Genomic DNA, 23,594 nt, shown 5'->3' with positions numbered 1-23,594 from the left:
TTTCATGCCAGCTCCATGGGGAGGCCCGGGGTGGCCACACAGCAGGCTGAGCTCTGGGACCAGCCAGGAACCAGGCTAACCACACCCACCCTGACTCACACCCGCATCCACACCTTGGTTTTTCCCACGGCCGAGTGGTGTGACCGCGGCCTCCCTGCCGTCCTCACCAAGCTCTGCGGAGGAAATCATATGCTTCCAGGAGGTTCCTAGGGATCGTTGGAAACACGGGGGTGCTGATGATTCTGCCAGGGAGGAAGCAGGACTGCGGGGGGCTCGGCAGAGAGCTTCCTGAGGAGGGTGAGCGGTGGCAGGGGTGCTCCCACCCTCTCCTGCCTCCATCCTTCTCCCCCTTCACTCCACAGACGTTTGTGGGGATTGTGGGGAGAGCCCGCTCTGCCACAGACCCCGTGAAAGGCACTGAGAACAACAGTAATAATGATGGCATGATAATGTCCAAGACATTTATCGATCTCAACTCAGAGGCGTGCACGGCATACATTAGCGTGCGTAATCCCCAGAACTGTCCTGTGAGGCAGGAGCTCTGTCTGGTTGGATGATGGACACGAGGCACCTTGCACGAGCAGGTGAAGCTGGGCTCCCTACCAGGTGGTCAGACCCCAGGCTCCTCCGTCCCTGCTGGCCTGCATCTGCCCGGCCAAGACCGATGACCCAGATTTCATGCTTTCAGCCGACTTCGCTCATCGGTCCTGATGCCCACATAAGGGTCTTGCTCAGGGTCGCATTAAGAGGGGAAGCCAAGCGGGGAGGGAGGCATCGGACCCTCGCACCACACTGCGCTTGTGTTCTGGGGAAAAGCCCAGAACAGGGATTAGAGCCTGCAGCTGCAGGGCCAGCCACCCGGGGAAGGCCTCCTGGGGTTGCTAGGGCGCCCGGCCGGGCCTGACCGGCCTTGCCTGTGGCCGGTTCTGCTGGGCTTGGGCTTTCCCGGGAGTCCGGGGTAGATGGGCCAGAGAATCTGCTCCCGCTTCGGTATGCCATTCAGAGTCCACGTTTTCTGCGGCCAGCCCTCCTTCCCTTGTTGACTGCATCTCCCAAGCCAATCGTCCTCCCGTCACCTCACCCCGCCGTGCCAGGCCCCGAAGCCTGCCTCCCGAATGCTCCTCCAGTCCAGTCGCCTGCACCCCAAGGGCCCCTTTTGTCAGTACCAGGCACCAGCGGGTTCTGCCCGCTCCCAGTCCTTTCCTGACGCCCACCCCTAGTCCTTCCCTCTTCAGGACCCGGCCCCCGCCCCGTGCTGGGCGTCTGACGTCACAGAGGGCAGTCGGTGACAGCGGGGGGGGGGGGGGGGCTGGGGCCGGGGACTACCGTGGGGTAGGACGCGGCCCCTCCTAAGGCGCCAGCCAGTGCAGCGCGGCGGGAGCCTGCGGTGTGTTGCCCTAGACCTGGAGTCGGGAGCCCGGCGCCAGCCCGCGCCCCGCCTCAGTTTCCCTGTCTGCACAACTGGGGGAGGCGGGGGTTGGCCCAGGTCTTCAGGCCCCCTGCAACTCCACGACTCAACTGGAGCTGCACCAAGCTCTTGTCCCTTGGCTTCTCTCCCTGTCACTCCCGGGCTCTCGGGAGCCGCCGCCAGCCAAGGCGCCAGCCAGGCCGCTTTGACAGCCCCGCAGAGACCCACCGGCCGCGGCGGGAGGCCGCAGCGGCGTCGCCTGGCTGCGCGTGCGCGGGCCGCGCTGCCTGCCGGGACTTGTAGTTCGTCCGTGCGGCGGCTGGGCCGCGAAGGCGGAGCGGCGGGGGCGCTGCGCCTACACTTCCCAGGGCGCGTCCTGCCAGCGGCGCGGCGGGGGCGGAACGGGGCGGGGCCGCGCGAGGGGGCGGGGTTGGCGGGGGGCGGGGCCGACGGGGCGGGGCCGGCGCGCCGGGGGGCTGCGGCGGCGCTGCGGGCGGGCGCGGACCTTGCCCGGGGCTGGCGGACCCGGGAACCCGCGGGCTGGCGGGCTGGCGATCGCGCGGGCGCGGCCCCTGCGGGCAGGAGCCTCGGGCCGCCGCAACGCCGGACCGCCCGCCTCCCTGCTGCCGCCGAGATGAGTGCAGGTGAGTGTGGGGACCGAGGGACCGGCGCGTCCCCGAGCTGGGTCGCGCGGCGCAACGAGGGCTGTGGGGGCATTCTGGGGCTGCACCTGCAGCACCGAGGAAATCACCCAGTGGCTCCACCCAACTCTTGTCCCGGGGTCTTGGCAAACCCGAGGGGCGGTCCGCAGCCCCCTAGCCCCTGCGCCTGCGGCGCGCGCAGCTCTGCAGCCCCGGCCGGAGACCCCTTCCCACCGCGCCGGGCCGGGTGGCTGCGCCCGGCTGTCTGGAAGGCGCCACTTTTTTGCTTCTCACGGGTCCCGGGTCGCTGCAGGTTGCAGAAAGCGACCGGGTCCGGGCGGTGGGGCGCAGGGCCGCCGCAGACCCTGCCACGGAGAGGTGTGATGACTTGGGGGGCTTTGCGGCAGGGGGTGCCGCCCTTGCGCTGCGCTCGCGCCGCCTGAGCAGGGTGGCGGGGGGGGGGGCGTCAGGCCGACCCCCGGCGTCCTGGGCTCTTCAGCTGCAGGTTTGGGGGCACAGACCCCGCAGGTGTGTGCGACCCGCGCCATCTCCCACCGCTCGGCATCTCGGGCCCGCACCCCTGCGCGTCCCCCAGGCTGCCTCCCGCCGCACCCACCGGATCTGACAGCCTCTGTGTGGCCCTGGAAAATCCCACAGCGTCACAAGCCGGCCGCACCTACTGCGCTTGGGTAAACTGAGACCTACAGCAGGGAGGCCTTGGCATGAGTCTGGTGCGCGGCCAGAGGGGCCCGGATTTGAGAGTCTCCTGTGGCCTGGCACTGGGCGGAGGGTTGGTCCGTACCTTCCCTGGCAGGGAGGGGCCGTCACCCCATTTTTCAGGGTGCGACCGAGGCTCACCAGGCTTGAGTCCCTTGCTCGGCTCACGCAGCGGAGTGGGGATTCAAACCTGGTGCTCTCTGCCTCCTGTGCTCTCTCCTCTGAGCCTGTCTCGCCAAAGACTGCAGTATGGCCCTTGGCCATGGTGCAGAAACCACCGGGACAAGCTGGGGGGAAATGGGACCAGGGAGGGAGTGTGCATTTAGCGAGTGCTTGCCCCGAGCTCTGCTCTTGGTTTAGGAGGGCTGTTTCCAGGGACCCATCTCGGCAGGGGAAATAGTCCCCTCCCCCTCCAACCAAGGAAGGAGGGACCGCACTGGCAGTGGGCGTTGGGAGAGTGGCTGAGAGCAAATGGCAGGCAGCAGGAGGCAGAATTCTCTAGAAGAGGATTTCTGAAATGGCCAACCTGTTCTCTGGAGGTGGCTGGGGAGCGGGGCGCCCTGAGACCCGGCAGAACCTGCAGACACATTTATCTAATGGCAGGTGGGGATAATGACAGGGTGCACACAGGGTAATTTTAGGTTTTCTGTGATCATAATTGATGGCTCCGTTCCCTCCTGTAATCAAGGGGAACCCTGGAAGGAGCACCGGCATTTGTGGTTGTCTTGGGAGAGGGGCTCTGTGGGCACCGGGGCCGTGCGGGGTCGTGAATCCAACGAGCAAGGGGGCTGGGGTTTGAACCGTGCTGTCTGCCTGGTGGCAAATTGTGATCTTGGCGAATGGTGGCACCTTCCTGAGTTCGGCTTCCTGGGGTGTGAAAACAATATTCCTGGTCACCTGGAGCGGATGAGATTCGAGTGGGAAACCCTGCACACAGTGGGTCCTCAGTAGCTTGTGACGGTCATTGCCAGGCGGCCACGTTCCCTTGTCTTTGTGAGTTTACCCAGCCCTTTGGAAATGCCAGCGCGCCTGCTCCCATCCACCTGTGGCTCGTGCCCCAGATGTGTCCCCGGGCTGTTACGTGCACCCCACACCGCAGTGGGGGGAGCGGTGGTCCCGCGTGCCTGGCGCCTGGCTCTCGTGTGTGGCCGCTGTGCACATCTGGCGGGTCAGGGGCTTCCATCCTCAATGAGGGCAAGTGCCCTGATGCCCTCCTCCCGCCAAGAAGACTGGCATCATCCCAGAGCTTGGTGCTAACAGGTGTAGGTGGGCATCACTCTGTCCGGCATCCAGCTGCCCAGATGGGCCCTTTGGGCAAAGCCCGAGAGTCTGTACAACCTTCCCGGGTCACAGGCTCCCTCTCCTCCATGCCACCAGGCTGCAGGCACATCTTCCTTCAGTTACATGATGTGGGTCACCTTTGAGATGGCTTGGGTATGGCCTCAGGGCCCTATGTATTTGCCTGCTTGGTTTGTGGCCTGTTATTCTGGGTGGCCAGGGAAATTGTCAGAGGCGGCATCCTGTGTCAGACCTAGATCCAGATCCCACGCGCTAGCTATGGGTTCCTTGTGCCTCAGTTTCCCTGTGGTATGGAGGGAATGCCCTTAGCTCTGCACGTAGCCTTGGCCTGCTGGCACGGGGGCCAGCAGATGAGGAGGTGTGGTGGTCTCCTGAGCTTGCAGCCTGTGGGGTCACAGCGGGCGACGTGGGGTTGAGGGGAGTCCCTGATCTGGGAGGGGCCCCAGGGCCAGCTCTGATGGATGCCAGGTCCTCGAGCAAGACCCATGCTCTGTCTGGGCCTAGATGCCGTCCCTGGCGGCTGCAGGCCTGGCAGGTGGGCATCCCCCAGCTGCTCAGAGGCTCCTGGCTCCTGGCCGGTTGGATCAATGTGCCGGGGCCGCCATAACAAAGCACCACAGACGGGGCGGTTTAACCACAGACGTTTATTCTCTCGCTTCTGGAGGCGGGAAGTTCAAGTTCAAGGTGAGGGCCTGGTTGGTTCCCGCTGAGGCCTCCCTCCTCGACTTGTAGACGGACCTCTTCTCTCTGTGTTCACAGGGCTTTCCTTAGGTTTCTGTCTGGGTCCAGATTTCCTGTTCTTAACAAGGGCACGCCACTCATGCTGGATTGGGGCCCACGTGACTGGCTTCGTGTTACCTCAATTACGCCATAGAGTCCCTCTCTCCAAAGGCAGTCCCCATTCTGCGTGACCAGGGGTAGGGCTTCAGCATGTGGATTTGGAGGGAGGCACAGTTCAGCCCCAAACAGGTGCAGGGCCAGGTGGAGAGCCTGGGCGGCCGGCTCCACTGTCCTGAGTTCATGGCTGCCTGGTTAAGACCACGCAGCTGCGAGGGATCTGGAGAATGTCGGGGAGCAAACCCACTCACATGCATAGAGGGGAAGCTGAGGCCCGGAGAAGGGAAAGCAACCGTCCAGGGTCAAGGAGAGAGTGTGGCAAAGCCAGAACCTGAGCCCCGGTCCCCTACTCTGGTTACCACAGCCCTGGGTATTTGGAACAGAGACACAGCCCTTCACCTAACCCGAGTGTGGACAAGGACCCACTGTGGGTAGCCGCAAAGGTGCTCACATCCGTGCCACAGGAAGTTAGCAGCTGCCTAAACGTGGAGGGGAGTGACGAGATACCAGCCCGCCGTGCGGTCACTCGTTCGGGGGGCCCATGCTTACCGCACGCCTGCCGTGTGCCCGGCACAGCTCCAGGCCCCCCGGGAAGAGCAGTGGACAAGAACAAACAGTCCGCATCCCGCTGGAGCGGCTCACAGCCTGGGGGTGGGGGGAGCATTCTAGTTAACAGTATGTGAGGAGGTTTTAACGTTGGGAGAAACGCTTAAGCAGACAAGTTTAATTTAGACAAGGGCGGAGGGCAGGGTTGTACGTCATCCGCGATCTCCAGGCTGCAGACACAATAAAGGAGGAAAAGCCAGGGGACACGCGTCAAGATGTCCGCAGTGGCCTCTCTCGTGGAAAGAGGACAAAGAAGGTTCCCCACGTCTGCATCTTTATATACTCTCTGCGACTTTCCCAAATTTTCTTCATTGCGTATGTTCTCCTTTTGCAGTGAAAGTGGGAAAGGAGTGCTGCCGAGTCTAAGCAGGGCGCACGAAGTCCGTGACTTGGTGGGAGTTCCAGAACATTCCGTTCTGCGGGGGCCGCTGTCCTTTGGCTGGGAGTGGGGGTGGACGGTGTTAGGGAGCTTCCCACAAGCAGGGGCACTGGTGCCTGGCTTCTCTGCATGACTCTGTCAGAATCAGGTGCAGAAGACCAATCATCCTGACCCAGAAATCCATCTGAAAAGGGCGGTTTCCTCGCCCGAGAACCAGCTGGCACGCTCTGGCTCTGCAGGGGCATCCCTGAGTCTGACCTGTTTCCTCTCGTGTTCAGGGGCACCCCCTGACCTACCACCCAGGACCTTTGGATTCTGTCGTTGAGGTTAATTTGGGGTTAGATGGCATATTTTCTGGAATCAAGTTCTGACTTTGGTGAACTCTTTTTTTTAATGTTTATTCATTTTTGAGAGATAGAGACAGAGCATGAACAGAGGAGAGGCAGAGAGAGAGAGAGAGAGGGAGACACAGAATCCGAAGCAGGCTCCAGGCTCCGAGCCATCAGCACAGAGCCCGATTCGGGGCTCAGACCCACGAACCGTGAGATCGTGACCTGAGCCGAAGTTGGACGCTTAACCCACTGAGCCACCCAGGTGCCCTTGACTTTGATGAACTCTTGGCGAGTCCGGTCTTAACTGTCCCAGAAAGGGGAGTGTCACCCTCGCTTATGGAGAAGTCACCCGTCTGGGACCCTGACTCCCCAGAGCATCACCTGGAGTGTGGGAGAGCTGAGCTGCGCGGAGGAGATGGGCGCCTCGGGGTGATGACAGAAGAGGGTGGGAAGGGCCCCAGCCGGCAGGGTGTGTCCTGGCACCAGGGTCCTCGGCGGGGCCAGCCGTGGTGGCCGACAGCAGCAGCTGCCAGGACTCTGGCCCCTCCCCTCCGCACCGACACGGGGACTTCCTCACACCCCTGGCTCTGCCCCTGCCTCGAGAGGACAGGACAAGGCCTCCGCTGAACTCCGGTGTCGACATTCCAGCTCGGTCACCTGCTGGCATTATTGATTGTGGAACCTCTGTGTGCCTCCGATGCCACCGCCCCCAGGGGTCTGGGGTAGGGACTGAGGGTGCAGGTCCTGACGTGTGGGAGAGGCTGGAGAAGTCACCTAAAATAGCCGCCATAGGAGAACACGGTGGTGTTCGGATCGCGGCTCAGTTGTCGATGACGACCACGTTGGGAGCCACGGAGGGGACCGGCCAGATGTGTGCCGACTCGCATGGGCGGAAAGCCTTGGGCCTCAGGGCTGGTAGGACGCGGGGCAGAGCAACCTGAGCGGAGCGTCTCTGTTTACTCGGGGATGTTTCCATTGCCGCGGCCTCTAGGGTGTCAGGAAGCACCATACTTCAGTGTCACCGCAGCCACGGCTCACGGGACGCTCCCTCGGGCCCCACGCCCGGCCAGATGCTCCTGAGTTCTCACAGTGCTTCTCAGGGCTGCCGGGGTGTCCCCATGACCGGAGGGAGGTGTCCCCGTGACGGGAGGGGAAGCAAATACCCAGAAGGGCCTGGTGGCCGCCTGGCGTCGCGCCACACCCGGGTTTGAACCCCATGTGCCCGGACACTCCTCTTCCCACGTGGGTGGGCTCCGTGCGCCCACCTTCCCCCCACTGCCCCCTGCGCTTGCCTGAGCTGGCTTTTCCTGCCATTTACTGCCCCCCAGTAATGCGTGGCTGAGAGTTTGGGTTGGATACGGCTTGGCCATTTGGGGCATCGTAATAATGCTTTGTAGTGACGGGGGGACTACAGGGTGCATCTTGTCCCCTGGGCCATGAAGCATATTTGCATCGTTCAGGTGTAGCACCTGCGTTCCCAGAGCCAGGGGGGCAGAGCCAGACTCCAACCCAGCTCTGTCTGCCTCCAGAGGGCACGCTCTTTCCCCTGCCTTCTCCAGGGGCTCCCGCCTGGGGTCCTGGCACCACCCAGAGATCCGCATCCACATGGCTCAGACCACAAGGGAGAATTTCACTCCATCAAGCCTGTAAGCCTCTCTGTAGCCCGGCCCCACTGGCCCTGGTTCTCCCTTCTCCCAGGTCCCCGAGACCTTCTAGAGCAGCAGCCACGACTGCCCCGCGTCCCCGCTGCGGCGCCCGGCCCAGCCCCCCTGGCATCATCCAGCCCCATGGGTCGTGCCTCAGCTCCCAGGAATCCCAGCTCCACCCACCCGGGCCGCTGTGTGACGTTGGGCAGGCTGTCTTCCCTCTCTGGGCCTCAGCGTACCCATCTGTAAAGACAGGGCCTATCGCCACCCTCAGGGATGTGACCCGCTTCTGACAACCCTGTCCCCCCTCCACTGTCCCCAGAGAGATGGTCTGAGCTTGAGGCTGAGCCAGCATCTCAGGGAAGCATGGCCCCCATCATCCTTTTCTGCCACGTAGAGCTCGTCTGACAATTCGGTGGCAGGAAGCACTTGGCCTTTACACGGAGGCTCCCTGATGTAAGGGGGCTTCTCCGCAGCCTACCAGGGAAACCACGTCTGTGGGCGTCTGCCTCGTACCTGAGCCGGGATGCCCGCGTCCTCCCTGTCCGTGGGCAGGACAGGGGAGGGCGGAACGTGTGCTTTGCATTTCGTGGCGCTCACTTTCCCTTGGCTGCAGCCAACAGCAAGCCCCGCTGGGTGCCGGGGCTGGTCCTGGGCGCCTTCTGCCTCCGTGGGCTCCTCGGCTGGTGGCAGCCCAGCCAGGCTTCTACTGAACAGGAGCTGCTGCGAAAGGACGCGTTTGGGGGGCTCTGTGCACCATTTGCCTCACCTGAAGATTTCTAAGCAACGAGAGAGGCCGTGTTGATGCCTTGGAAAGTACCGTCGGTGGCTTGGGGGTCAGGCTGACCTGGGCTCCAGTCCCAGTTGTCATCTGCTGGTTGGGTCCCGGCATCTGGGTTGCTTAGCTGCTCTTTGCCTCAGTTTCCCCACCTATAAAGTGGCGATAAGAGCACCCCAGCCTTCTCCAGTGTTTGCCAGCATCCAGAGCCTCTCTCTGACCCTCTGCCCCTCCTCGGACGTGGGCGGCCCCAGGATCCTACCGGAAGATGATGTCTCAGTTGGGGCTGCAGGTGGGTGTGAAGTTCAAGAAGGAGGAGTTGCCAGGACCATCCCCGTGGCCCCCACTTCAGGTTCAAGTCATCCATCAGGATGACTCCCCCCCCCCCCAGCCTTTGCCCTGTGATGGCTGCAGTCCACGTGCCCCTGGGGACAAGGACGTGGGTCCAGGCAGACTGCTGGGGGAGTGACCCCAGGAGGCACAGGTTGGGAAGATGAGGGGGGAGAAGGAAAAGGGGGAGAGTGGGGGCATTCGCATGGGTGGGCAGCTCCTCAGGGCAGTCCCGTGTTGGGGGGAGTGGGATGCTGGGGTCTTTGTCCTGCAGGGTGGGCGTGGTACCCCCCCCCCGTCTGGTCCAGGGCCAGCGAGCGTCCACCGTGCTGTGGGGGAGCCTCAGGTTGCAAAGCAAAGTGGTGCATGGGTTTGCAGCACGGAGGGGTCAGCCAGCTCCCGTCCTTGTCTGCCACGGGAGACCTAGGGGTCACCGCAGCTGCTGCACCCGCTGTGGCTCCCATGTGCTTCAGATATGGTCCAGCCTCAGCTCGGGGCCACCTCCGTTCCCAGCCATCAGCAGCCCCTCCAGGGCTCAAAGCCATTCCAGAATGTTCCAGAATGCTCCCTTAGTGTTCCGATGACCGTTTATTGCGCACCCACTGTGTGCAGAGTGCTGTCCTTGCTCGTGGTGCCCAGACGCCCTTGCTTGGCTTTTTCCTGCCGCTTTCTCCACCGGCCCCCCCCCTGGCCCCCGTGCTGGAGCTCCTCCCCCTCAGTCTTCCAGGCTTCCAACCAGAGCTCCAGACCGGCTGTGATGCTATCCCCACTCTCTCGGGGCCTTCGCTGCCCTCCCTCCGCAGAGCTGGTGGGCGGTGGGCAGGGCTGGGTCTCCTGCTGAGGACCTGTGTCTGGTCCCCGCTGCGTGTGACCCAGGGCTAGGTCCCGCCCCTCCCCCAACGCCTCGTCTGGGACGGTGCGGTGAGCTGAGTAATGGCCCCCTGAAATGTCCCTGTCCTTGTCTCCAGAACCTGGGCCTATGTTGGAAAGGGACTTTGCAGATGGGATTCAGTTAAGGACCTTGCCTTGGGGAGACTACCCAGTGGGCCCCTCGTGATCCAGGCCCCTCCGGAGAGGGAGGCAGGAGGCGGAGACGGGAGAGGAGGGCCGAAGCAGAGGTCAGAGGAGGGGGGACCGAGGAGGGTCTGGGAGCCTAGGCACCAGGCGCCTCCAGAAGCTGGACGGGGCGGACGAGGGGTCCTCCCCGGGAGCCTCCACGAGGAGCCGACCCTGCGGACCCATTTCAGACTCCGAACCCCAGACCTGTGAGATGACGTCTGCTTCAAGCCTGTAGGTCTGTGACCATTTGTTGCAGCTGCTGCCTGCGACTCCGACGGCCCACGTTCCCCACCTTCCCTGCTGCTGGGTCGGGAGGCCCAGGGAGAGGCAACATCTGCAAAGGGGGGATTGTTCCCGACCTCCTCAGGGGTGCGAGGCTGTGTGGTGTCAGCGCACGCACGTGGCCAGGGCCTCCTGGTCCTGGCGGTGTTTGGGGAGCACCTTCGTGAATAATGAATGTGCGAGGACTGCCCGTTGGAAGAGGAAAGGCAGGGAGGGGCCGGCGTTTACCGAGAACCTCCGGGCTCCTGCTCTGGCTCACGTGGGCCTCTCGGTGTCCAGGGCGGTGGGGTCGTGCCCCAGGCTCTGGACGCCTGGCCAGGGCGCCCGCTCACTCACCGGGCGGGGCCTGCGCACGGATGGTCCGTGCTCTGAGCGTTCCTCCTGATTAGTCCCAGCTTCCTGACTGGGTGGGAAACCGGGGCTGGACGTCCGTGGTGTGTCCCATAAGTCACCAGCCCGGATTCCAGCCTGCGAGCTCCTGGATCCAAACCCACGTCGCCCCTGCTCACGTGGCCTCGCCCCTGCTCACGTGGCCCTCTTGGACCTCAGCCAGCCTTCCTCTCTTGTGGCCAGTGTCAGACCTGACCCCCAACATCTGTGCGGTTTCAGACGGTCCACGTCTGCGGGGTCTGGAGCCAGGCATTTCTCTAGTTCTGGGGGCACAGTCTGGCACCCCCCGGGTGGGTGGGGGCAGGGGGATCTCACACAATCTGCTTTCCCCCGGTACCGGGTGAGCCTGGGTCTCGGGATGGTGCGTGAGCGGCTCTGGGGTCGGTGGGAAGACATAGGACGGTCTGGTGGAGAGGTGAGTGGGTCCTGGCTGTGGCTGCGTGCCCCCCCGCAGGTGCCTCCACCCTCGGAGGCCTCACCCCTCACGTGCCGTTGGGGTTGGGGGCGTCTTCCGGGGCCCTGCCAGCCCTGCACCCGGGTGTGGGCACCTCGGGACACAGGATTTGCTCTCAGGCAGGCAGGTGATGGCAGTGGCCGCGGTGTTTCCCACCCGGGGCCCCAGCACCCCGAGCACACCTCCCACTGCCCCTGTGACATCTGGGGCCTCTTGCCCGTGTGACCCCTTGGGCGCTGTTCAGCCCTCTGGGTCCCTGCCCACTGCCTCCCTCACCCACCCGCCTCAGGAAAAGCAGCAGCTGGTCAGACCGAAACGTGAGAAACGTTTCTGGATGCGCAGCCCTGCGCCGGACACACGGAGGGCGCTGGGCAGACCAGGGCGGCAGGGAGCCTTCCCCGTGGAGGTCACAACCCAGACAGACAGGGAACAGGTGTATCAGAACCTGGTGGGAGGCAGAATGGGGACGGGACAAGAGGAATCGCGTCCGTATGGCATCAGGGAAGGCTTCCTGGAGGAGAGGGCACGGACTTGAGTCCCAGGACCAGCACGTGAGTGGTGACTCGGGAGGCAGGAGGCTCAGCACGCAGGCAGGGAGGTGGGGAACGAGGGTGTCCGGGCATCAGCAGACCGTCCAGTGGGGCCAGAGTGGATGAGCCGCACGGGAGGGGTCAGGCCGGGCGGTGAGGAAGGAGTCAGGACGGCGACCAGGTGTGAGTGCCAGTGGTGGGCCCAGAGCCATGGCGCTGCCTAATGTCTGCCGTCCTGCCGTGGTGCCAGCACCCCCGTGTTCAAGCCCAGATCGACTCGTGGGCCTCCGAGGCCCCCCGATCCGCCTCCTTGTTTGTCGTTCTGATCTAGTGGTTCGCCTCCAACTGCAACCGGGCCTGGCCTGCCAAGTGCTCGGGGAGTAGTTGTGGGGTGCGGGGTTACACGCATCAGCTCCCTCACACACGTCCCGGGGTGCTGCAGAAATCAGGAAATGCGATATGTGTACAAGAGGCCCGGCATCCAGCGAGGCGCCTCCCTGCCTGTCCCTAATGGGGGAGGGAGTAGGCTGCAGCGTGAGTGTGGCTAAAGGGCAGGGCAGTGTGGGCGTGGCTGCAGGGCCCAGAGGGTGCTGTGGGGTGCAGCCTGGCCACGGGCTACTGCACGGGATGGGCGGGGGCCCCAGTGCCGGGTGGGTGGGGGCTCCTGGTGCTGGGGGACGAAGGGTGGCGGTGCCCCGTCTGCAGGCCACCCGGGACTCGGGCTGCCTTGATTGCTCTCCCCTGCAGGCCCTCTAGTTCCCTGCTCGCTCTGTCCCCCTGGCCAAGCCGGGCCCCCCGAAGCCTGTAAGGCCTAGGGCTGGCGTGACACGTCCCGCCACCGATGCTTTCTCTTCCCCTCCTCCCTCGGCCTCCGTCTCCTGCACCGCGGTCCCTTCTCTGTCTGTGTCCTTGTGGGCAGTGGCTCAGCCAGCAGGCTTTGAAGGAGCCGAGAGGACTTTGGACAGCCAGTGGCTTACGCGCTCGAGCCCCGGGGCGGGGAGGGGTGGGGGCCGGGGAGGGCCTCTAGGGGGGCTCGTTGCAGCCCAGCGCAGGAAGCTTTCCTAGCAGGTGATGCCGTCGGCGAGGTCACGGGGCTGGAGAAGAGGGGACTCAGCCCCCCCTCACTGGAGGGCGATGCGCAGCAATAATTTCCTCACCATTCTGGAGGCCAGCAGGCCGCTCCCCCCAGCGTCACCGGGCTGAAGTGAAGGTGTCAGCGGGGCCACCACTCCCGGGGGCTCCGGGGAGAACGCACTCCTTCCTCTTCCAGCTTCTGGGGCAGCGACCCCACATCCCTTCCCGCCCGTCTCCCCTGCCTCCCTCCCATCAGGACCCTCGTGAGTGCATCAGGGCCCGCCCGGACCATCCAGGACGGTCCCCATCTCGAGACCCTTAACTGGATCGCACCTGCGGCGGAGGGCATCCCCCAGCATCCGGCAGACGGCCTCGGTGCCCACCGCTTCTGGGACCCGCACTTGTCCTCTCCCTGTGGGGTCTCCAGCCCGGCAGAGGGTTTTCGAGGATGACTTCTCATTGGGAAAAAAAAAAAAAAATGCGACTCTTAACTTGGCTAAATTTAAACTTCCCCAAACCCCGTGAGCTGGATCCCGTCACAGACTGCCGACTGGGGCGCCAGCTTCAGGGGAGCCATCAGGCACACGCACGAGCCTTAAGTACATCCGCGCCCTTTGGTAGAGGAATCGCTTCTTCGGGACTCTTTCTGCAGAGGCTCTGGAACACAGACACGGGTCTACACCCGGGCGGTCGGCCGGCGCAGGGCGGGCACGCTGTGCACCGCGGCCGTCCCGCCCCCAGAGCGCGGGGCACGTTCATCACTGTCCGTCCAGTGGGGGCTCTCAGACCCGCTTCTAAATGGGTTGTATTTGTTGGCGTTTCCTGAGCCGGACGTCAAGATGGAGAAGATCCTAAGATATGTGCTAACTCGACGGATAATAAACAGCCCTTTGTATGTCAACGTGCGTTTTTAGTGGCCCGAGGGGCGTTGCTTTACAGTCGGGCAAGTCTCCTCAATGTCCGGCTTGAGAGGCGACGGCTGGACTTCACGTCCGGCCTGTGTCCAGCCGGTCCCGATGCCGCACGTGCCCTCGGGACGAGGTGCGAGTGGACCCGGGAAGCAGCATCTGAATCTTGTTCCGAAACTGGCTCTGACCCCGCCCCACTCCCCGACGGGGTCTCGGCCCCCCGCGCCCCGGGGCTCCCCGCCCACACTCCTTGGAGAGCCGCCGCCGGTCGAGGCGGGGTGCCCTGCAGTCGTGACGGTGGTGGTGAGGGGTCGGCGAGCCCACGCGTCAGTGCTGGCGACGGGTGAGGAGCAGGGGACGCGGAATCCCACGCGCCGCTCCGTGTCCGCGACGCACGCACGGAAGACGCGCCGGGAGAAAACGCAGCACCGCGCGGGAGGGTCGCGGGCACCTTTTGCGCCCCGGCTGACGCCGGGCTGCTCCTGCCAACCCACTTTGAGGACGCGCAAGGGGCAGGGTTCGGCTCAAGGAGGCTTGATTTGAGCGCAGCTGCCCGGCTCTCCGGCCCCAGCGCCGGCTCCGGGGACGCAGTCCCCATTTCGGGAGGAGCGTGCTCGCCGTGGGTGGCACGACGCGTGACCAGCACGGGAGTTTCACGCGGGCGTGTGCGTCGGCTGCAGTTACAGACGGGAGCGGGCTCTGCTCTGGAGCAGATTCCAGGGTGGTCCGTGAGGAGAGAGCCGGGGTGCCCGCACCCCGCCGAGCTGCAGCAGAAAAGCTAAATAAAACCCGGGCCTGTGCCGGTCTCCGCAGGGGCCCCCGCCCCCGCCGCCGCGGCCGGAGCTCGGGGGAGCGATTGATTTGTCTAATAAAAATCAATGTCTGCTGCTTGCAGGGCATCTAGTAACGCCGGGCCCGGCGGAGAAGTCGCGGATCCCCGTGGGGCGGGGGCGAGGCTCCCACGCTGCGCACAGGGCGCTCTGGCTCGGGACGCGCCACGTGCCCGAGGTCAGGCGGCTGGTGACGAGGGGGCGGGGTTCACACGGGCCTGGCCGGCTCTCGGGAGACCCCCCCCCCCCAGTGCCGCCTCCCCCAGGGACACGTGTCTCCTCGTGAGGTCTCCAGATCGTCCGGCTTCTCAGTAAAAGGTGCCGGGCGCGCGGTGAGAACGGCAGTGGCGAGAACGAGAGCAGTGGACAAGTATTGGCCATTTGGCCCCCCCCCCCGGACTGAGGGGTGGCGGCCACATGCCTGTTTTGCAGGTGGGGACGTGGAAGCCAGGCGGCGCGGAGAGGGCCACCTGGAGTCCCCGGCTGGCAGGTGCAACCAGCATTTGCCCTCGGGCGTTCTCTTTGGACTCTGGGCTCCCGCTGACCTGTGACGTGCTTCCTGTGATGTGCACCAAATGTGGGTCAGCTTCCCGCCGACGCCTCCTGAGACCCTCTGCGACCCTGCGTGACCCGTCCCTGAGCTCAGAGCCTGCGTTGGTTCTTGTGCGTGTGGGGTTTTCCTCCACACCTCAGCTGGCCGAGGCGGGGGGGCTCCTGACGCTCCGACGGCTGGGCTGGGGCTGGGCTGGGCTGGGGCTGGGGCTGGGCTGGGCTGTTGGCGGTGGCTGTCACTGCCCGGAGCCCTGGGGACGGGGTAGGAAACATTCTGAAAGGGTCTTACACAGAAACCGTTGCTTTTCTTAAAATAGGACCCACAGCCTCCAAGGTGGGTACCTTGGAAAGGGCATCTTGCCAGAAAGTGGGGTCCTGAGGGCCGTTTCTGCCCCGCCCCGGTGGCCTGGGGACCAGCACCGATGTCCTGCTCTGGGCTCTGATGCCTCCCTTCCTGGACCTCCTCGACTGACTTCCTATTTCCCCTGTGAGGACCTGCCTCTCCCTGGTGGGGGAGACTGATATCAGGAAGGACACCCCCTTCGCAGGAGACCCTTCCCTCTGCCCCAAAGGCGGGGCCCCGCCCTGGGTCCTGTGGGCGGCACGGCAGCATCTTCCAACTCGTAGCCAACCAGCCCAGTGTCCATGGGGGAAAGGGGGTGGGCAGAGGCGGTGGCTTCACTTGAGTGTATCGATCTGCTGGCCAGGTGCTGGAGGTGACCCTGAGTTAGTTCCTCCTCCAGGCATAATGAGAAAGCCAGACGGTACGTGATGAAAACACAGCATGAGAAAGCACTTCTCTGGGGACAGAGAGAAGCCGGCTAGTGAAGCTGCTGGGAGAGAGAAATCCTGGCAGGCTTCCTGGAAGAGGTGGCATTAAGCAAGTAGGTGTCAGCCAGACAAAGCCGTGGGGAGAAGGGCGCCCCACAGCAGGCACAGAGCCCTGGAGGAGAGAGTGGAGGGTGTGCTGGAGAAACTCCACTGGTGTCGGTGCCCCAGGTTAGGCCCTGGGTAAGGTGCCAGGGCCCCACAGCCCTGTCTGCCTCTCCTGTATGTGGTCTTCCTGCGCCTGTTTGGCATCGCGCTCGCAGGTGGTGTTCAGGGAGCATGTGAGGGGCTGAAGAGGCACAGGGGAGAGGAGGGGAGAGGGAGGACTTCGTGCTTCCGCAGGCACAGACCCTGCGTCTTCTGACAGGGCTGCTGGGGTCCAGGGTGCTGGCGACTCAGCCAGTGATGCCAGGCCAGGCCAGGTTTAGGGGGCTGTGGGTGTCACGACCCCTGCAAGAGAGATATTGCCCAAGAGCTGGCGTGCCCGGCTCAGGGAGGGCTTGCGGGTCCCCGTGCAGGGGAGAGGGAGGCGGGAGCAACACAAGGGACGCCGTGCTGAGGCCCCTCCTCGTCCTCCCCACCTGCTGCCGAGCTGTCTTCCGTGGCCCTTTGGCCCCTCTGGACTGGGGTTCCTCGAGGATCACGTGGGGTCAACCTCCTCTGAGGGCTCCGAGGGCGCTGTCTCGGGGAGGGAGGTGGCACCGGCCGGGCGGGAGAGAGGCTGGGCGTGCCGGCCAGCCCCTGTTCTGGAAGCCCGGACCCCCCCCTCCCACGCAGCAGGCTGACCCCGCAGCCCGTCCACAGCCCTCCGTCACCCTCAGCTCTCCTGAGAATAGCAGAAGCGGCCCTTTTTCAGGCTTTCCCCATGTCATTAGATCTGTGGCTCTGTGAAGCCAGGGGACACAGGTGACAAGGGCGCGTGCCCGCTGCGTCTGAGGTGAAGAGCCATCTCAACGGCTACGGCGCTCTCCCCGCCCGGGGGCTGCTGGGGCGGTGACGTGAGGCCCCCCAGACCCCCGCCGTCTGGAAGTCCGGTCCGGCGAGGGAGGCTGGCAGGGGACCAGACAGGCACAGGCCTTAGTGCCTCAGTGCCACCTAGACCAGCGGGACTCAGAGACCAGGGAGGGGCCTCGGGCCAGTCCGAAACCCTGGTGACAGCCGGGCCCCGGCTGTCCCGGTTCTGGAGTAGAACCTTCTCCATTCCCCACGGTGTGTCCGACTCCAGGGACCGCGGCAGTTTGGCAGTGGGCGTCTGTGGCTGGCGGTGGGTGGGGACGGTCACTGGCCTCCGTGGCAGCAGCAGGGGAGTGTTGACCGGCGGGCAAGGAGGGGCCTCCCCACCACCGCTGCCACGGAGGAGCTGGGCCCCTCCCCGGCGTCTGAGCTCCGTGGCAGGTGCCGGGCTGTTCGTACCCCTTCCTGCTCAGACACTCGTCCGCTCTCTGTCCGAGGTGATGGAACCATGCGACACATGGCCGAACATCAGCAAATTTGGAATGCGGAGGAAAGGAGGGCGAGCCAGTGCGCTGAGCGCGTCGTCGACAACGGTCCTCCTACTTAGAACCCAGAATCACGCTGGCAAACGGGGCTCCCGTGTGCAGACCCGCGAGGGACCTGCCCCGAATACTGAGCACAGCGGATCCACCCTCCCCCGCGGTGTCCTGTGCGGCCGCTGAATTATTCAGATATCGATTACTTGACTCAGCTTGAACAAAGAGACCCGAGTCGCATCCGTGGCTGGCAAAGGCCACTTCCCTGCGTGCCCGCGAGCTTCTGGCGAAGGGAAATGAATTGCAGGCAAACGCTGAACCAGGCCCCATGTGGCCGTGGTCTTGCGAAGGAGGACGGTGGGCTGGTAATTAACTGCAGGGCACGTCCGGGCCCGGACTGGCGGGTCCCCACGGGTCTTCTGTAAGATTGTAGTTCATGTTTCTTCCCAGCTCTGGGGTGTTTGTGACACTGTTAGTTTTTCCAGAATCCTCGGAAATACTCAGGGCTCTGGGGTGGAGGTGGGGGAGGCAGGACGCTGAGGCCACAGGGCCAGAGTCAGGGCTGCCTGTGCCCTGGCCCGGGCCCCCCCCCCCCCCCCCCGCCCTGAGATGGCTGGGGGTGGGGGGAGAGGGAAGGGGGATGGGTGGGGGCAGGGTGGAGGTCGGCTGAGCTCAAAGCCGGGTGGGATCACCTTGGAGGAGCAGTGCCCGCCCACCTGCCCCACAGCAGGTGACCCCAATAATTTCAATGAGAAAAGAGGCTTTAAAAGACGAGGTTCACACACCCAGGCCCCGTTTGCGCTCACGGGAAGTGTCCTGGTCCTCACCACCTCCCAGCGGCCTCTGCGCTCCCTGACGCCCGCCTGACACCCGCCTAACTGGCCAGCCGGAGCGTGCCTCTCTGCTAAACTCTGTCACCAGCCTTCCACTGCCTCCCACACGCATCTGGGTACCACTCTGGCCAGAGGGGACCTTATGGGGGGGCCCCGAGCATCCAGTTTTGCAAAAGCCGACTGATGAGCAGAAAAGGAAAAATCTGTGACTCCCAGCAACACAGGAACGCCCCCAGGCCCCGCTGCTGTATTTTCTCCTGGCTCTTGCCTCTGCGCGGACCCTCAGGTGGCACCCCGTGCTTTTCTCCTCGACCTTCCGGAAGCTTCTACGGCAAGTAGCATCGCAGCGACCGCGGGTGGCTCTGAGCGGGTTTTCTGTGCTTCGTTGACCACATTCTCTCTTTCCTTCACTAGGTGGACAGTGTTTCCCGTTTTGTTTTTTTGTGTGTTTAACATGTTTAAATTGAGATAACATAGACATGATATAAAGCCTACATTGGTGTCAAGGACATTCACATTCTTGTGAAACCTGCACCACCCTCCGTCTCCAGGGTGTCTCCATCTCCCCAACTGAAACCGTGTCCCCTGAACTGATTCTCTGTGCGCCCCGCCCGCAGCGCCTGGCGACCTCCATTCTGCCTTCGCCGGGCATCGGACTGCTCTGGGGACCTCAGATGTGCAGTCACACGGTATTAGTCTCTGCCGCTGCCTCGCTGCACTGACTGTAACGCCCGTCCTCCAGGTCCGTCCACGTGGCGGCAGGTGTCGCCAGGTCCTTCCTGCTCCAGGCTGGGAGACGCTCCATCGGGTGGAGCGCGTTGTGCTTCGCCGTTCGTCTGTCGATGGGCACCGGGCTGCTTTTGGCCACAGGGGTGCCCATACCCGTTCTCCTCCGCTTCCTCGGGCATAATCCAGATTTCGGCATCGGGGGCGGACTCCGGGGCTCGGCCGAGGGGCTGAGACCCGGCCCCTCCCCACCCCACTGCCCGTCACCTCCTCGTGAGCACCGGTGCCCAGGCCGTGGCGCTGAGCTCCTAGGGGTCCCTCCTCTCACCCCTGCAAGTTTGCTTCAGGGGCCCGCCTTCCCTTCCGCTTCCCCCCTCCATCAGCCAGCGTTTGGGTGGCCTCCAGCCGGCTCTCCCTGACCTCCCCCCACCCCCCACTAATGCACCTGTGTGTCCTCTTGTCTGGGTGCATCTGTGCCCTTTCTGTCCCCCTCCCTCGACCAGGGATTCCACGGGAGGCACTTCAGCACCCCTCCCCCACCCCTCTCCACCCCCACCGTGTTCCCCCCACCCCTCCGCCCCAGAGCCAGCACACATCTGCTGCAGCCCAGAGGCCTGAGCTTTGGGGGGGGGGGGGTGGGGGGGGCATGACCCCGGGCCGCAGCTCCCAGGAACTGGGAAAGCGTCCGCATGAGAGCAGGGTGGCCTGGGGCTCCCCGGGAAACACAGCCCCGTGCTTGGGAAAGTTGCAGGGCCCAGGCGCTGAGGCGTAAATTTATCCACACTGAGCTGGAAAACATGCTGCCCCTTCATTCCCCCGCTTCCCTGGTCCCGGGAGCGTGATTCATAGGCCCGCCCTGGTCGGCCCCCTCACGGCGCCCCGTTGTCTGGGACGCAGGGACGCTGACCCACGGAGCAGACCCCACGGTGGGCGGCAGGCGGCGGCTGGGGCCCCCCCTCCGTCGTGCTTTGGGGGTTTGCCGCCCTGGGCACAGCATCGACTGGCACGTTCTGCTTTCATTGCGTAATTAAATTAAATTTACCATTTTCACCATTTCCGCGTGTCCAGCTTAGTGGCCTAAGCGCATTCACGTTGTCGTGAGGCCGTCCCCACCCTCCTTCCCAGAACTGTTTTGTGTCCCCGGACTGACACGGGGCTCCCCGCCCCCGGTCCCCACCGGGGACCCCTCCGGCCCCTCGTGGAAGTGGGATCCTTGCACTGAGCCGAGTGTCTCCAGGGTTCATCCGCGCCTGGCGTGCGTCAGAATTTCCTTCCTCTTTCGGGCCGAACAACATTCCGTGGCGGGGACGTGCCACATGTTGTTGATCATCCACCTGCTGGTGGCCCCCCCGGGCTGCTCCCGCTTCGCCTGTTGTGAATCATCTGCGGTGGCCACGGGTATGCGGTCCTGATTTGACGGTCCCATCAGCAGCTCTGCGGCCGCTGGCCTCACGACCGTCCCGTGGTCCCGCCCTCAGCAGGGCCCGGGCGCCAGGCCCGCCCGGGGCACGTTACGCGTGGCTCTTGGGTTTCCCTCCCCACGGCCTCCCGTGGCTGGGCGCCGTTTGTGTCCCCGGTACACAGAAGACAAACTGAGGCCGGCGAGGTGCCGGGCGCTGGATGGAGGAGTGGCCGTGTGCGGGACCCACATCACCTCTTTCCCCAGAGCGCGTCCAACGGCCCGTCTGCGTCGGTCCATTCGCTGGCTAGCGCGTTGGCTCGTGGAAGCCCCAGGGGTCCCACCCTGCGCCCCGTGCTGGCTCACACGGGGGGAGGAACCGGGCCAGGGGTGAGGGGGTTCGGGCCCCGCGGAGGTGAGTGTCTGCGCCCGTGCAGACCCGACAGATGGCCGGGGCCGGAAGTGCTAAATGGAAGTAACTTCCACCAAACCGCTCTCCCCAGGGCCATCCCGATTCCTGCCTTGGCCCAAAGGAGGCCTGAGTTCCCGGTCCCGCCCCCTCCCAGCCCAGTGCCGGGCAGGGCAGCGTGTCTGTTCCTCTTTGCCGAGAGGGGGGGAAGCAAGCCCCCGCCCCCACCTTTGAGCTGCCTTCCCGGGGACTGGGGGCGCCGAGAGCCCTTTCTCCATTTCCGGGCCATTTGTGCCTCCTTTCCTGTCCCTCCTTTGCCTATTTTCCTATCGGCTGCTCATCTGTGTTTGTTGACTCGGGAGGCGGATGGGTGTGTGGACTGCGCTTTGTCAGGCCGGGGGTGGCTCCCCGGTGATGCCGGTGCAGGATGGCACCCCCACGGGCCGAGGGGGGTGTGTGTGTGTCCGGGGGTGTCGGTGGCACAGTAGCCCGGCTGGCAGAAACACGGTCCCGCCCCCCAGCTCACCCTTCTCGGTGGCTGGTCTGCCCTGCAGGCGGCTCTGGGGGCCACCGAGGTGTCCCTGGGCCTCCTGCAGCTTCCTGTGGCCCCAGGCTTCCCAGCTGCTGACCCCTCCGCCGGACCCACGGCCCCTCTGCAGCTTTCTCTGTCTCGTTCGGAAGCCGGCAGAATTTGTTTGATTCTTTGTTTATTATTTTTATTTTTTAATGTTTATTTTTGAGAGAGAGAGAGAGAGAGTGAAGGGGGCAGGGGCAGCGAGAGAGGGAGACACGGAATCCGAAACGGGCTCCAGGCTCCGAGCCATCAGCACAGAGCCGGACGCGGGGCTCGAACCCACGAGCCGCACAAACCGTGAGATCGTGACCTGAGCCGAAGCCGGACGCCTAATCGACAAGCCACCCAGGCGCCCCTCCCCTTCAGATTTTAGAGCCCAGCCCTGCTGTTGCCCTGACTCGGGAGCTCGGCCTCCCGAACGGTGAGAGCACAGGTGTCTGCCGTTCAAGCCCCCCAGTGTGGGGTCACTTGTCACCGCAGCTGCGGAAACCTGATGCCGTCACCAGCTGGGAAGGACAGACGTCATTTAGCAAGCGCCACCGCCTCCCAGGCTGGGCACCAGGTGCCTTCACCTACAACCTGTCATTTGTCTCCCTGCTACCCGGCAGGTAGGCATCCCCGTTTTACGGACAAGGAGACTGGGGCTCAGAGAGGTTATGTCTCTGGGTCAAGGTCACCCAGCTGCTCAGCGATGATGGAGCTGGTTGCACAGCCAGGGCGGCCTGAGTTGCAGGAGGGGAGGGGAGGGAAGCGGCAGGTGGACGCAGACGGGCGCGGCCTTCTCTTTTCCCGCTGTGGATTGCCGGGGGCTTCCCGGCAGAGGTGTCCAGCATGCAGCTGGCGCTGGGGGCTGAGTGCTCAGGAGAGGCCGGGGCTGGGCCCTGGAAATCCTTGCTCAGGGCCCGGACGGTGTCGCAGATCCCTCCAGACCCAAATTTTTATGCCCCTGAAAAAGCGTCGGTGTCTTCTTTCTTTTAAAGTCACCTTGAGAATCTGTGCCATCTGCTGGAAAGTTCCAGGCTCCCATCTCATTTGTTTCTCGTCTTTGAAGCAGATGTGAGTGAACAACAGAGCGGTGATTGGTGGGGACTGAAGGATCCTGCCGGAATGTGGGGCAGGGGTGTGCCGGGAGGAGGGGGAGGGAGCCCATAGGATCCTCACTGGCAGAGATGCTGGGGCCGCCTGGGACCACACACTCCTTTCCTTTTTGGTCGGAGCCCCTTCCCAAGCCGCCTGATGCACCCGACTGCTCCTGGAGTGCAGGCTGCTGTGTGGGTGGCAGGGGAGGACTGTCCACGGGGCAGGGTGGCCGGGACCACATCCTCGAGCGTGCGTGTGTCCTTCCAGGCACCTGTCAGCCCCGCCCACCCACGCTGTGCAGAAAGAGCACCTTTCTCTCTTTTCTTTCGATCACTTTGTTTCACTCGGGCCCCCCTCCCTGGCAGGTGTGGATGCTGGGCTGGAAGTTTCTACACGCCAGGTGGCGACCCATTTGTGGGCGTGAAATCAGTTCAGTGGGTCACATCGGCACTGGTTATGCAAGAAGGGGGACTGGCTAGAGAAACGGCAGCGCCCGTCGCGAGTGATAAAAGTAGGTATTGTTTGGTGAAAAACAATAGTTATATATTTACGTGCGGCATAAACCACGGCTGTGTGTGGTGACCGAGGAATGAGCCCTGCAAACTGTACCGCGTCTTTGTCCACGGGACCTAGGAGTGCGGCCGTATTTGGGAGGCGGTTTTTGCAGATGGGATTAGAGGAAGGATGTTGTGATGGGGGGATTATCCTGGATTAGCCGTGTGAGCCCTAAATGTGATCGCGGTTATTCTTAGAAGAGGAGGCGGAGGGAGGGTTAGGGACAGACGCACAGAAAACAAGAACACGTGACCGCAGAGGCAGGGATGGGGGTGATGAGGCCACAGGCAGCGAGGGCCGGCTGCCCCAGAGGCTGGAAGGGGGGCGGGGGGGGGGCAGATTGTCCCCAGAACGGCTGCGGCCCTGCGGGTACCTTGAGTTCGGCCCAGCAGCACCGATTCTGGACTCCGGGCCTCCGGAGTAGCACCCCGCGTAAAGCACCCCAGTTCCAGAACGTTTGTTACAGCCGCCGTGGGAAGCTTACGCACCGTGGAACACGCAGCCCCGCGCGCAGAGCCCCACACCCTGGCTCGGGGCCCGTGGCTGGCTGGGGCTCCACGTGGTGGCCCTGCTCTCGCTCGAACCTTCCTCCTGGGAGCAGCACGCTGGCTCGGGAACGTTCTCCTTGTTCAGAGGCAGCAGCTCGAT

The 23,594-nt window shown here is 64.1% G+C and overlaps 1 protein-coding gene across 1 annotated transcript in view; it reads left to right on the top strand.

Moving 5' to 3' along the window:
- Nucleotides 1-1,857: 1,857 nt before the first annotated feature.
- The window catches only part of ABLIM2 (actin binding LIM protein family member 2), a 145,804-nt gene continuing 124,067 nt past the window's right edge, over nt 1,858-23,594 (top strand). Inside the window, exon 1 of the mRNA XM_045474663.1 lies at nt 1,858-2,052. Within this exon, the coding sequence (XP_045330619.1) occupies nt 2,043-2,052 (10 nt within the window). The 5' untranslated portion in view covers nt 1,858-2,042. The remainder of the gene's footprint in view (nt 2,053-23,594) is intronic.

This window comes from Leopardus geoffroyi, chromosome B1, assembly GCF_018350155.1.
Source record: "Leopardus geoffroyi isolate Oge1 chromosome B1, O.geoffroyi_Oge1_pat1.0, whole genome shotgun sequence".
Classification (NCBI taxonomy): Eukaryota; Metazoa; Chordata; class Mammalia; order Carnivora; family Felidae; genus Leopardus; species Leopardus geoffroyi.
Note: the sequence above shows the minus strand (reverse complement) of the source record. Positions and strands in the feature narration are given on the sequence as shown.